We start from the raw sequence: 13,687 nt of genomic DNA, 5'->3' as shown, positions 1-13,687 counted from the left end.
AGTCCATGTGACATCAGGGGTTCAACCGTAATTTTACGAAGCTATGAGAATACCTTTTGTGCTTATTTATTCAACAATTTCTTCTTTAATATTAATTAATACCATTTGTGTATTCATAAATTTCTGGGTGGGTTGCAGCTGAATACCGGAAAGGAAATGGCAAAGTATAGTGTTGCAGCAATACATCATGGTGTTTTAGTTTTAGATGAGGAGAGTTGGTTTAGGTTTATTGTTAGTCTGTGTGAATTACAAGGGGGCAGGAAAAACAGTCAAGGTCAAATTAATGGAAAAGGCTATGCAAGGGGGATCTGGGCTGGGTGATATTTCCTGCCTGTGTTGATGCTGGTGTCCTGCTAAGTGTACTACTAAGTGCATGGAAGATTCATTTGTTCTCCACTCATAGAATAGCAATGAAAAAGGGGACTTTATTTATTTATTTATTTTGAAGAGACTAGGGTAACTCAGCTTTAATATTTAACTATATTTGAGTCCACTCCAGACACTAAATTTCTATGCTCACATAAACATCCATTGGTCTCTGTATAGTCAATTCTCTAATGATACGTTCCAATCCTTGATGGAAAGCAGAGGTGAACAGCCTTTTTCTTTTTTTTTTGCTCGCTAAAAATTCAGTTTGAACAGTTTGTTTTAAATATGCTGTTGCTACACTGAGAGACTGATATTCTTGGCTAATAAAGCACTGTACAGGTTTCTATGGAACCTACCTACTTTAGACTGTGAGAGGGGCTACCAAAATAATTGCAAGGTCATGGAATAAGTTTTAAGTTTAATAAGAGGTACAGTACATTCCTCACAAAGTGTGAAGCTCAAAGGTGGCCAAGAACAACACTCACAAAGACTCCTACCATATTAATAGATACAGAGACTGTGGCATTATCAAATATTTCTTAAGAACATTTAAATCAGAATTTTCATTTTCATGTTACAAATAAAAATAATTGTATTCTTTAAACTTTGTCCTTAGTTCTTTTTCCAGGTTTGACCAGCCATAGCATTTGAGAACTGTCAGTCTTATTAAACACTAGATGGCACTGATACATTATGTTAAAAGATTGGAAGTAAACCATTTAGTCATCCAATGCCTGATTTCAGGGATTAGCTTCACTATTTGAATGTTGTATTGTTGTTTGGAACTTGTACTCTGTGCTTTGTATAACTGAGGATCTGTTCGAACAAGCCAGAGAATCATTGTCAGCAAGTTAGTTGGTGAGAATGATGGTTGTGTTGGTTTTATTTCATTCACATAGTGTCCCTTCAGTTGCTTAACTCTTCAGAGCATTTATTGCTGGATTATAAATGAATGCAAAACACAATTTAGGATTTAAAAGATAAAGCAATTCTCCCATAACCGGACAGAGAGTTAAGTATGCAAAGCTGCTTATCAAGGTTAGCACAGGCGCCAACACCTATGATTCAAGTGCTGTAGTGAAAACTGATTGAAAGCAAGTCATTAAAAGTGCCACATTTTATGACTATTCAGTTTTACATAATACTTCAGGATTCTCAACTGAAGACACCACACTGAATACTAATCGCAGTACACTGCAGTCTAAACATTCAACGTATGGCAGATGGCAGACACAAAATACTCTTAAGCATGTCCGTTATGTCAAATGTCATAATTAGGACATCAACAATGCCAGTTAGAAGTTGATTTGCAGTAAGGAAACCTTTTTCCTTGTCACATTAAAAAAAAAAAAACTTTCTCATCAGATTGGGAAGACTAATTATTTCCTTGCCTGAAAAATCATTGTCTAACTGTGGATCTCATGACTAAGCCTGTTCTGTATCCTCAACGTTCCACTCACTATTTGTTAACTAACTAACTAATATTATATATGTATTATTATATAATATTAGATGTATATTATTTTCCAAGTCTCTTATGCTCACCAAAGAAACATTTATTTGATCAAATACACAAATACATATTTTAAATATTTTGTAATATATATAAAAAAAATTAATTTATTACTGGGGTACATTTTCTTCAGCCATTTCTCGAGTCCCATGATCCTTCAGGAATCATTATTATAAATTCTAATATATCTAATAGATTCCAATTATTCAGAATCAGAATACTCTGATGAGTAAAAATATGGGGAAAGAAAAAAAAGGATATATAAATATTGTTTTTTGTAAGGTTTTTTTTATATATAAATATTTGAATTTATGTCATCACACTCTTGATCACAGTTTAAGTATGTGAACCAACTACTACTGTAACTTTGTCCTTATTACATTAGATGTTTCCATGAAGTTTTGGTTATTTCTCATATATGAGGGTGGTTTCCTATTTTTGTTATAGCAGTTTTGCATCTATAGATTTTGTGTCTACATAGCATTTGCCTGCTTTACCTAATTTTTTATCATCTTGAAATCATCCACAGTCATACAGTAGCTTAGTGTGGATGATGAGACATTAGTCAAACACAGTTTGACGTCCTGCATGTGAAACTTCAGATTAAACGTCAGAGTGAGACTTTCAAATTGTAAATGGCTAATGTTGTATGGCTGTGCCTCAGCATGACCACACCATAATGCCTAAGTTTTGGAGATACAGGTTTGTCATCCAGTCCCATGTGCATAAACAACATCTGTGAGTGGAGAGAGGATATCCTCTCCATAAAGTGACCTCACATGCTTGGAAAATGACAGACAATGCCTGGATTTTCTCCAGTGGTCTGTTTCACTGAGGAAAGGTTTCCGAGGAAGTGAAAGGATATAGGGGAAGGTTTTTAATAATCCATACACTTGGAAATGGATAACATTAAAAGACCATTAAGGGGAGAGTTTTACTGTGGAATAAATTGGATGCAAACATAGAAAGTTACCCAGGGGGGCTTTGCAAGACCACTGAAGATAATGTTGGCTCATTTTTTGTTCATCTGAAGTTATTAAAAGACAATAAAAATATAATGTAGATGATGAATGGATAGATGAGTGAATGGATAGATACAACATAAATGCTTCAATAATTCTCACAGATTTAATAAACAGCTCACTTTGATACAACTGCCTATAACACAAAATGTAATTTATTCATTGTCACACTCTTTCTTCTTGCACAAATTTTTGTCCAATGTAATGTTTAAATATACAAAACGATGTTATGCTATTTGTTAGATTTTATGCTATGCTATGTTATATGTTGCTTATTTATTTCTTTACATTCAAAAGTTTGGGGCCAGGATTTTTTATTTTTTTATTGATCAAAAGTCTCATTGAAGACATTTATAATGTTACAAAATAAGCTTTTATATTGAACTTTCATCAAAGAATCCTGCTTAAAGTATCCCGATTAACATATAAAAACTAAGAAGCACAACTATTTTCATCAATGCAAAGCTTATTTATTCATCTTTCTGATTATGTATAAATCTCAATTTTGACTGGTTTTTGTGATCATAAATCAGTTGTCAAGTGTATATTTTTACATTTACAAAATCACTATTTATAATATTCATTTTATATCTTGGATCATGAGAAATTCTACATAAAAAGAAAGTATTACAAAATCTCAACCTTACATCAAAGATTCTTTGCAACAGTTGCCCAGGATGTGCATAACAACACAAATGTCCTTCACGTTCCTCACAATAATTGCAGTAGTATACTGTATCTATCTGTATGTATGATAGCTTTCAGAGGAGTGTGAATGTTTGTTTAGTCCAGAAAAAAGCAGGCATTCATCCATAATCACAACAGGAACAGCTGGCCATCATCAGTTATCTACAACCACTCAGCAGCATTAACCGTGGCCTTCCTCTCGGGGCCGTCCAGATGCCTGATGTTGATCACACACACACACACACCAAACATGTTTTTTTTTTCTACGTTATCTCAACATCATTCACAATGTGTGACGCTTTCTGCACAAAAATGAAAAAAAAATGATTTATATTCTCTCATGCACTAGGCTATGTTTTATGGGGAATAAGTGCAAAGGCATGCAAACTGGAAACATTTTCATCTTCATCGGTCTGACCCTCTTCAGTCTTGTTGACAGTGTGATTTTTCTTTCACAATGTCTCTTTGAGGAAACAACTCTTTCAGTGTCCATTTTCTCATAAGTGAGCAATGGGATGGGGATATTTCAGGTCAGGAAAAGATAAAGGGCTTCAGTAGACCGTTACTAAAGTAATGTTCACTGAGAGGACACCTTAGCTGTCCCACAAAGACAAGGCCTGTAGAAAAAACAACATAAAGCACAAATCTTACCACATATTGTCTGTGAATGGATCATCTTAGTCTCTATATTCAGACTTGTAAACTACAAACAACAGGTCACAAGAAAGAAAGAGCATAAAGTCCCTCTTTTTTTGTCCTAATGTTTCTCAATGAATCTTATCCACAAAGGGAGGACAGCACAGTAAAGAATGAGAAAATCCCTTCACATACCACAGAATATCTCCTGATGGAAGTTTTTTAGAAGTCCTCATTGTGTCTGGGTCAATTTGACCGGGAGATAATTTTCTTTCTCCTGAAAATGTTAATTAATGTTATCACATTGGAATAAGATTTACTGATTTTAATTTTAGCTACTTTAATTTTTGTTAAACATTTTTTATTGTATTCAACCATGTTACACTTTGGTGTTCCCGGTTAAAAATTATAAATCTCGTTATGCAATATTTCCACCTAATATTGGTCTCAATCTTTTTGTCAGCTTATTTTCTTTTAATTAGGATTGGTTTTGTGTTTATTTTTTTAAACTGATTAGGCCTTATTAGTCTGAGCTTACGTACATCAGTTTTTTTTGAGTGAAAAAAGTGTTATTTGTGGATAATTTAATTAATATTACTAAATAAAATATGAAAAAATGTGCACTGTTTATCACACTAGCTAGCATGTTCTAATGTTTAACTAAGCAACTTGTTTTGAAAAGCTTTTATTTTGTACATTGTACAAAAAAAAAAAATCACACTTGCGGTGCTCCCGGTCAAAAATGAGCGGCCTACACAAAATAGGTTATAAATCTCCTGTTATGTAGTTTTATTACCGAATATGGATATCAATCTTTTTGTCAGCTCACTTTTAAAAATAACTGCATATTAAATCGCAATCCCAATATTGGTTCAGCCCTAGTAACAACGATGCATATGAGTAATAATGCTAAAAGTACAGTATATAAAACTGTGACTCCTTGTGATGCTGCAGTGGTTTGACTCCCCATTGGAGGGCCTCAATACCATGGAGTCAGCTGGGGCTAATAATGAGCCATCACACTGAGTGCTCCGAGACCTCTTTTGGCAAGGTGCAAGCTGTTTATGGGAAACAAATGGCCTGTTTGTAGCTTTGCTCAATAATTGCTCTCTTGGCCAGCAGCTGTGCGACTCTAAGCCGGTCATTGCTTTAACTGTGTTGCTTATCACACTAATTAATTGCAGGTCTCAAGCCAAGTACAGCCACCCACTGAGTGTCCCTATCTAATCTGTATTCCTTTGTATATTTTTTTATGGGTTTAATCAAAGAGCAAGCGAGAAGCCACCAGAGGCTGTGCTCCCATGAGGATGTGGACAGAAACAGAAGAAAACAAAGCAGTGCAGATGAGAGTGAGCAGTCTGACCCCTGGTCCCCTCGCACCGTGCCAAGGCGACACACAGTAGGAGGGCCTCGCACCGCTGGGGACGTGATCATCATGCAGTCCTACAACATGGACCAGAAGAAAGAGGCTTTTCTTGAGCATTTGAAACAAAAGTACCCCCATCATGCTTCTGTCATTATGGGGCACCAGGAAAGACTCCAAGACCAGGTAAGCTCTGAAATATTCAAATCAGTTATTGCTAAAGACTTTTTTTTCAATTAAGCTAAATTGGGTTTTTAAATATAAAAGTCAAATATAAATGGCTACATCAAAAACAGATAGAAGCATAGGCCTATATGACAAAATAAGATAACCGCATAAAACATGGATTGTTTTCTATGTAAATCATTACATTGTGTCATCATTGACAACTAAATTCCATAACATGAAATTTCATAGCCTTGATTCAAACCTTGCATGAAAGACTTTTACAGTTGGTTAAGCCCCTCTCCACACGTTGCCATTCATCTACATATCACATCGTTACTTTACTCTGATCTACACATGTTTTAAGTGACTCTTGACAGATTAAGGAACACTGACATTTTTTATTGTTAATAGTTTCCGCTTGACATTTTCACTGTCTCTTTGCAGGATGGATAAGTTTGAGTGGCGTTGGCTTGGACTGTTGCAGGTTTATTTGAATGTATGCCTGAATAAACAATGAAATTAATAAAAAGGGAAGTCAATGTGAATAAATTGTTTAAAGTAGTTTACACCTAAAATAAATCAATAAGGAAGGCTAAATTATAGCTAGGCTATATCACATAAACATAAGATGTAGACCACTACAGAATGAATACCATATGATTTATCCAGATGACTGCGCTCTCGTAGGCTACAGACAGGTTATCCAAAGCTCTAGTATTTCATACCATTGTCTTCAAAGGAAGCAGGTATAGGCCTACTGCAGAACATAGGCTACTGAAGTGTGGGATAAAGTGCCTTACCTTTAAGCGCTGTTGCCATTGGTCGATAACTGCCGACAGCAGTTTGCCTGTTCTCCAAATCTGAAGATTTAGAACATGTTTAGAACTACATTTAAATGGAAGAATTACAGATAGGATTATATGTATTTATCATTATTATTATTATTATTGTCATCAACTTCTGATTTGAGTTAAAATATTTTATTTTATCAGTATACAAGTAGACATGCAGAAAACAGATATGGAAAGGTTCTTGAAAAACGTTCATTTGCGTTACCGTGCAGTTTCCATTAGTCATTCGCATAATAGCGCGATTGACCAATCAGAATTATTCCAGAGAGTTGCGTAATGTATTTTACTAGTCCTGTTTAACAATAAATATCCTCGCCAATATTTTCTAAATTTAATGTCGCTATCTTGATTTAAGCTTTAGTAAACAAGAAGGTGATGGAAAGGCACATTTCGGAACCTCCTGGCTTCAATACATTTTTGTAATCCAACAAGTTTTTCAAGTAAGTTCATATGGGTGGGTGTGTCTGTGCAGACGCTGATGTCACTCACGGCTTTCAAAGATCACTTCACTGCAGATAAACTTCTGCAGCGATCTACATCAGACGCTCTGCCGGACATGCTATTGACATTTACTATTTAATATCTGGAATATGTCCTTGTTAGTGTGAAGAATCAAGGTGGAGGTTTTGCATCAAGGTAATATAAATTAGCCTACTAAAATGACAATTGCAATGTCAGTAAGTCAGTCAAGCTTAAACAGTAAACAGTAAGCTTGTCTTAACTCGTTTAGTAAAGAAAATGATGTTTGTCTTAGCCTATATTGTATAGGGTTTTTTAGCTTTGTCTTGTAGTAAGGGATGTGTAAACTGAAGATGTAAACAGGGAAGTCGTCATACTGGTTCTCTTTTACTTAAGATTAAGCTAGATTCTGACAGTTGTCAAATTATGAATAAAAATTGCTTATTCATTTCAATGTACCCAATGTTTTTTTTAAACACGTTCCATGGTAATATTAGTGTATTTTAAAGTACCTTGGGCTACCAGGAAAATACCATGGTAAAAAAGTACTATGTACAAGCATCTGATTCCATTGTATGTGAACTGCCAGAGTACTTTTTCTAAGGTTTGTGTGTGCGTGTGTGTGTTTTTCTTCTTTTAACTCAGAAGTATCACTTGCGCTCCCAATAGCTGGTTTCTTTCAATGCAGTGTCTGTCTTTTGATATTCTTTTTTTTTCAGCATAGTTTTGGTATGTTTTCTTCTGTGGTTTTTTTCTGTGGCTGGGTGCAGCCGTGAGTAATATCATATCATGCCCCTGGCACAGAATAAAACTCAAGCCCATCCAGCAGGAGGGAGTGTGTCTTTCATCCTCCTTTCGCTCTTTCGTTCTTTCATTCTTCAATATTCTCCAGACCCAGAGAGAATGAGGTATGATTTATCTGACCCTGCCAGTGCGTACAAAGACCTGGCATTAGACCAGCTCAGATGAAGCATGGTCTGTGGCCATTCATCTGCCTGTGATTAGAGGAGAGTGCAGTGAACCGTACGAGCTGCTCCCCTCAAGCCCACCCTTACACTTTAAACTGCTGTTTTCAGGCCTCTCTCGATTTCCAGGCATTCTGCAGGTAACTCATTCTGACAGTGCCCGAGCGTGAGCATATGTCGGCACGGCTTGCTTATGCATGTGGAATAGGTGTACATTTTATCCCTGGTCTGCAGGGTGCAGTTGGGACATCTGGATCTGGATATTCAGAGAAATACTTTCAACTAGTGTTAATTACAGTGGCTGGTGCTGATTTTTTTTTTTCTTCAGTGTTATCCTTAAGCAATCTTGAGAATGTGATCATATTTATTTTGTTTAATCCACACAATGAAATGTTTAATTTACAGTTGCATTATTCATGTCTAAAATGATCCCAGCTGTCATGCACTATTAATCTGGGCACAGTTTGATGCACTTTTTTTCAAGTGAACATAAAGGCCTATTATTTTCTCTTGCCGTGTCTGTGCACACCAGAGTGATTGTTAGTCGACTCACAATGCATCACCTGTGCAAAGATAACATCAAACTCATATTCATCACCTTCAATTCTCAGCCTGGACCTTCAGAATGAATGATTTTTGGATATGCCTCCTAGTGAATTGCCAGAGCACTGTTTTCCGTCAGTCAACATAGTTTTTGAGGTTTCTGGTATTACCTGCATAATGGGCAAGTTGAACCACCTTCATCAAAGCCATAGAAAACAATTTGTGCATTCCCTAAGAATAAATTCAGTGTAGGGATATGAAGATGTGATGAATCTGGTGTCAGTGCAGCTGTAACATAAGCAAAAAGTAAAGCTGAAGTCGACCTCTTGGATTCTTAAGGGCCGTTCACAGTTCACACAGAATGCGTTTTTGTATTCTACTGCACTGCTTTTCCGTTGTTTTTGTATGTAAAGATGCTCTAGATAGATGTCTTTGAACATTGGGTCAAAACAATTTTTTAAATTAAAAGATCTTTTAAGACCTTTTAAAAGTTTAAAACTTGTGTGACAGTTGCGATGTTATCTCACGCATAAAACGGTGTTCGGAAAATCTCCTTGTATTATCCTCTGTTCCATTGGTCTGTGTCTTGCATTTTAAGACACAAAACCCTTTCCAAACCCTTTTTAAAACATAAAGGTACAGTTTACACTGAACACATTTTGCATTGTAATTTTTCTGTTGTTTTCTATGTAAACATTTGCAAGACGGATGTCTTTGACCATTGCATTTACATTGCATCTTCTGCAACATCTCGCTCATGACCCGCTCAAGTCCTTTAACTAAAAAAAGTAAAGTTTTTTTTTCTTTTTTCCTTCCAGTGGTACAACCATATGTTTTTAGATTTGCATAACATAAGACCTCAGATCAAAAGTTTCTGAGTTATACTTTGACTAGCAACAGTGGAGCATTGTTCGGTCAAAACACATTTAGAGCTCAAACTAATCTGTAGGGATGCACAAAAACTTCATCAAATGTACGAAAGGATGGTTTGATTTAAATATAGTTCTGAAAAGGTTTTGTTTCGAGACACTTTCGGAAATGCGGAGTCTAAGGTGTAGGCTAATTGTTTGCTTCTGTCCTGACCTCATAATTGCATTGTCACCAAAACCACCGTGGAAAATGAAGCAGCGCAGTACAGAAGGATTAGGTTCCTTGGGGTCATGCAGGGTGGTAATATGGCAGGTGTGCATGTCAGAGCAGGTCAGTGTGCATGCTGCCGTTACAAAGAGACGCAGTCTGACTCAGTATCTGTTGCCTTCTGCCTGTCGCTTCTTTCCGTTGCCAAGAAGGAAGAGATGATTTCCAGCCTCTGGGTGAAAGCCCATCCTCTGAGAACATAATACATCAACTATGTCTGCTGTCTGCATAGATCCAAAAGGTGTTATTTTGAGGACAACCACGTAGATGCACTTCGGTCTTTGAATATAAATAGGCTACAAAAGATAATGTCTGTTCCAGAGCACACTAGTTGGTCTTTGTGCGTTTACTTCTGTTGTGTCACTGGAGATAAATCATTCCATTTTCTTTTTTTAATGTGAGCTAAATTATAGGACTGAGCCATAATTGACTTGAAGACGTGTTGACGATTTTATGTCCACGTGTTGTGAAGGAATCAGATGACTACCATTTCTTCTTTTTATTTGGTAGTCACCCTTGTCATCAGTAGATCATTGTTTTTAGTTCATCTCTTTTAGGCACATACATGGGAAGTGTGGTTGAATAATACATTTTCATTTTAATGAATTTGTTCATTCGGATATTGATTGTTTACTGAAAAGAGTTGTGTGTGTCTATTTAGTATCTCTCTATAATTCCTCTCTGACCTTTCTGTGGCCTTTTATTGAGCATCGAAGTTTATGACGGTACACATCTTGATATTCAGAATGCAGAGTTAATAAATATTTTCCAAATGTTTACCAGTTCAGATGCTACCCAGTGATGTCTTAAGTGAAGTGCTTGATGTTAGATTCTGGTTCTGAGTGATCTTCTTTGATCATTTTGTGTTGTCCTGTAGATCAGGAGTTCTGGGCACAGTGTAACCCCTCAGTCTGCTGTAGGGGAGCCGAGGGAGCATCTCTCTTTGGCCTCCCTTGAGTCTTTGGAGGCCATGTCGGAGGGAGAAGCCCCCTCCGCCTTCACCCGAGGCAGCCGCTCTCGAGCGAGCCTCCCCGTGGTCAAGTCAAATAACCAGACCAAGGACAGGTCATTAGGTAAAGTACTGAGATTTTAACTAGTGGGTGTGGTTTTGATTTATTTGTCTTTCTCACATCATTGTCAATATATATTTTGAGGTAATATTAATGAGGTTACAAATCAAGTTTGTCAAAATTAAGGCAGGGTTGGTGTTAGTCAGATAATTAAGAGAATTTTGTTGCACATTTAAAAGGATGATTAACATATCCTTGTGGTCAATGCAATATTTGAATATTATAATGAAAATGTTACTTAAAAACTTTACAGATTTCTTGTGTAATATAAATTCTAACACGTTTTGAGAAAGTGCAAACCTTTGGGACTGTCAGACCAAATGTTGACGCCATGATTTCTAAATACTTGGCCAGTTGGCCTTTTACAGTGTTTTTTGTTTTGTTTTGTTTTCTCACAAAGCATGAATTTTATGAGTTGTAGATACCAGTGTACTACACACGGTCTATTCAAATGCATGCATGCAACTGTTTCAAATAGACTTTTAGGATTTCACTTAAAGACATTATCCTTTTTGGAAGCATTCTTGAGGTGAATGTGCTAAAACTGTGCATTCTTTCACTTTAATTTGTAAATGTATTGATACAGATATACTTTATTTTGAATAAAACCTCTATATCTGATCATACGTTTAGACATCTGGTTTATGTTACAGCTAGAGAGCATATTTTACATTTTGCTCCAAATAACTCAAGTTATATGGCAAGAAAATGCTTACCTATTTATTTGGGCTGTCTCAATAGAATAATTTAATGCAGGGTCTGGGACAGAATGCAGTTGTTAGCCTATATGCGCTACTGTACTTTTAGTCATTCCATACTTAATTTATCTCCAAATTATTGCAGGAAAATCTTATGTTTTACACATTGTTCTAGTATTAAACTCCTATATTTGCTTTATATTTAGGTGTCCTCTACCTGCAGTATGGAGAAGAGACCAAACAGATCCGAATGCCCAATGAGGTGACGGGTGCAGACACCATCAAGGCTCTGTTTGTCAGTGCCTTCCCTCAGCACCTCACTATGAAGACACTGGAGTCCCCCAGCGTGGCTATATACATCAAAGATGACATGAGGAATATGTACTATGAGCTGACTGATGTCAGGTGTGTCTATTGTCATTTTCAGACTTTTTTTTGCGTGAATTAAATAATAAATTAAAAAAGTGTAGCATAATATTTAATGTTAAATATCGCATAAATATCACTGCCTTTCCCTTTTACAGTGTGCTTGGATTTAAGTATAGAAAATTGCAGGCAGTGCTTGATTTCAAGTGCGTTCAAACTGTTGGGTGACTCCCTTTTCCACACCCTACTCTTCGTTGGCCTGCGGCTTCCTGACAAGTCAGCAGGAATAGAAAGAGAGCATGATCAATCTGTTCTTCTCTCTCTCTCTGTGTGTGTGTGTGTTATTCTGCACAGGATGGGCTTGGTTTTTTAACAAGCATTATAGTTATGAAGAAGGAGCTTGTGTTGACACGCTTCTAATCTTTGTGTCGCAGTGAGCTGCAGTTCCTTGTAGTAACGCTCTGTTCTGCCTCATTGAACCTGAATTTTCAAGTGTTATTTACACCACAACACTTTGGACTTCACAACATTCAAATGCTTGGGGTCAATATATATATATACAGTATACATATACATATATATATATATATATATATATATATATATATATATATATAATTTTTTTTTTTTTTTAAGAAATTACACCATTTTATTTTGCAAGGTTTGATTACATTTATCAGAAGTGACAGTGAAGATTTATATGCTCCAAAAATTGTATTTCACTTAAATGCTGTTCTTCTGAATTCACGATCCTTCAAAGCATTTAGGCAACAGAATACATACAGTATATAAAAATATGTTTTCTTTGCAGGAACATCACATCACACTCTTGCCTGAAAGTGTATCACAAAGACCCAGCCCAGGCCTTCAATCACAACACAAGACCAAATAATGGAGAAATTAGGGTGAGTGACAAGAGTGTGACCGCAGTACCGCTGAACTGTCCCATTATTATAACTTTTCATGTTCAACTCAAAAATCATTAACTGAAAAAGCTCTTTTGCTTTTCAACACTATTTGCAGCTGGTGTTGACAGCTAGCAGGACCCTGGTGGTTAAAGCTCTGAATCTGTTCTTTAGAGCTCAGAATTTGAAGCAAATACTTTCCACACCCATTCATTTTGGCAGGGGTCCCACTGATTGGTCTACCCACTGTTGCACAATTATATTGGGCGATCACCTTTAGCAAAACAGGTCAGCTCTGCTGAGATCTTTACTGTATGTCAAAGGCACAATAGTATTGCCCACGCTGCGTTAAAGTGATTTGTTTGTCATCAGGAATGTAGACAATGCAGAATTATAGCAGTGTCTCTGGAGACCAATGTAGCTATAAATACTTTAAAAAGCCAAACAATGCCTGTTCCTTATCTCATTATGCAACAAATGGAATTTGAATTGAGCAACAGATTTAATTGGAACCAAGCTCTAAGCATCTTACTTTCTAATCAAACCCATCTGCTTTCCATGAATCCAAGCATGTAAACTTGATATTGACTTACAAACGCACAGTAGGGTAATGTTATTCATGTTTAATATCAATTTTGAAATGCATAATAGTGCTTTTTTTTTTTTATATATATATATATATTTAAGCCAGAAATGTACTCATCGCATCCTGTCTCTAACAGGATGTGTTACACATTTAGGAGGTGTTCTGCTGTGGTGTAATTTGCTTTATCTAATTATAAGCACTTCTGGAGAAGATTGCACTGTCTTCAGCTATCTCATCCATATCTTGACTTCAGTGGGCCATGGAGGATTGGGAAAAGGATCATTCTAGGCCTGGGCTGAAATTCCTGTGCCGGGTGTGGAGACAAACTGAGGTCAAGCTCTCAAGAGAG

The 13,687-nt window shown here is 36.4% G+C and overlaps 1 protein-coding gene across 12 annotated transcripts in view; it reads left to right on the top strand.

Moving 5' to 3' along the window:
- si:ch211-207d6.2 (sickle tail protein homolog) overlaps positions 1 to 13,687 on the top strand; it is a 48,821-nt gene that overhangs the window by 15,908 nt on the left and 19,226 nt on the right. For 11 of the 12 annotated variants that reach the window (XM_059501806.1, XM_059501805.1, XM_059501810.1 and 8 more), the window contains exons 2-5: positions 5,496 to 5,776; positions 10,591 to 10,786; positions 11,688 to 11,886; positions 12,659 to 12,752. In XM_059501806.1, the coding sequence (XP_059357789.1) occupies positions 5,496 to 5,776; positions 10,591 to 10,786; positions 11,688 to 11,886; positions 12,659 to 12,752 (770 nt within the window). Of the gene's footprint in view, positions 1 to 5,495; positions 5,777 to 7,089; positions 7,227 to 10,590; positions 10,787 to 11,687; positions 11,887 to 12,658; positions 12,753 to 13,687 lie in introns of those variants that run through there. The other variant, XM_059501804.1, reaches the window with a different exon arrangement.

Source organism: Carassius carassius, chromosome 20, assembly GCF_963082965.1.
Source record: "Carassius carassius chromosome 20, fCarCar2.1, whole genome shotgun sequence".
In the NCBI taxonomy this organism is placed as follows: Eukaryota; Metazoa; Chordata; class Actinopteri; order Cypriniformes; family Cyprinidae; genus Carassius; species Carassius carassius.
This window is presented reverse-complemented; position numbering and strand designations above follow the sequence as displayed.